This window comes from Priapulus caudatus, unplaced genomic scaffold (assembly GCF_000485595.1).
Source record: "Priapulus caudatus unplaced genomic scaffold, Priapulus_caudatus-5.0.1 Scaffold1200, whole genome shotgun sequence".
Taxonomy (NCBI): Eukaryota; Metazoa; Priapulida; class Priapulimorpha; order Priapulimorphida; family Priapulidae; genus Priapulus; species Priapulus caudatus.
In genome coordinates, this window is record NW_014578261.1 from 40,448 (window position 1) to 41,116 (window position 669).

Sequence of the window (669 nt, forward strand, 5' to 3'; positions counted from 1 at the left end):
CCGCAGGCACGCACTGCCAGGAGAACATCGACGCGTGTCGTGTTCCGTATGTTCCGTATGTTCCGCATGTGTTCTGCAGGCACACACTATCTCGATTCGCGGTTCCGTATGTTCTTTGTGTTCCATGCGTTCCGTGTACGTTCCCGCAGGCACGCACTGCCAGGAGAACATCGACGAGTGTCGTTCGAGCCCGTGTGAGAACGGCGCCACGTGCACGGACCTCATCAACGGCTATCGCTGCGAGTGTCTGGACGGCTGGTACGGGCCGCGCTGCACGAGCGACAAGAACGAGTGCGCAAGCAACCCGTGCGCGAACGGGGGCAGCTGCGAGGATGATAAGGTGCGCGGCGCGTGATGCGCAACATGGCGCGGCGCGGCGTGATGCAGCATGGTGTGATGCAGCATGGCGTGACACAGCATGGCGTGATGCAGCATGGTGTGACGCGGCGCGGTGTGACGTGGCATGGCGTGACGCAGCATGGTGTGACGCGGCGCGGCGTGACGTGGCGCGGCGTGATATGCAACGTGGCGTGGCGTGGCGCTGCGTGAGATGCAACATGGCGTGGCGTGGCGCTGCGTGAGATGCAACATGGCGTGGCGTGGCGCTGCGTGAGATGCAACATGGCGTGGCGTGGCGCTGCGTGACGCAGCATGATGCGACATGACATG

At 63.5% G+C, this 669-nt stretch overlaps 1 protein-coding gene across 1 annotated transcript in view; it reads left to right on the top strand.

Annotated features, from left to right (window-relative positions):
* Positions 1–669, top strand: part of LOC106815780 (neurogenic locus notch homolog protein 1-like) — a gene marked incomplete at its 5' end in the record, with an annotated part of 47,520 nt that overhangs the window by 13,579 nt on the left and 33,272 nt on the right. The window contains 2 exon segments of the mRNA XM_014820287.1: positions 150–340; positions 433–520. Of these exon segments, the coding sequence (XP_014675773.1) occupies positions 150–340; positions 433–520 (279 nt within the window).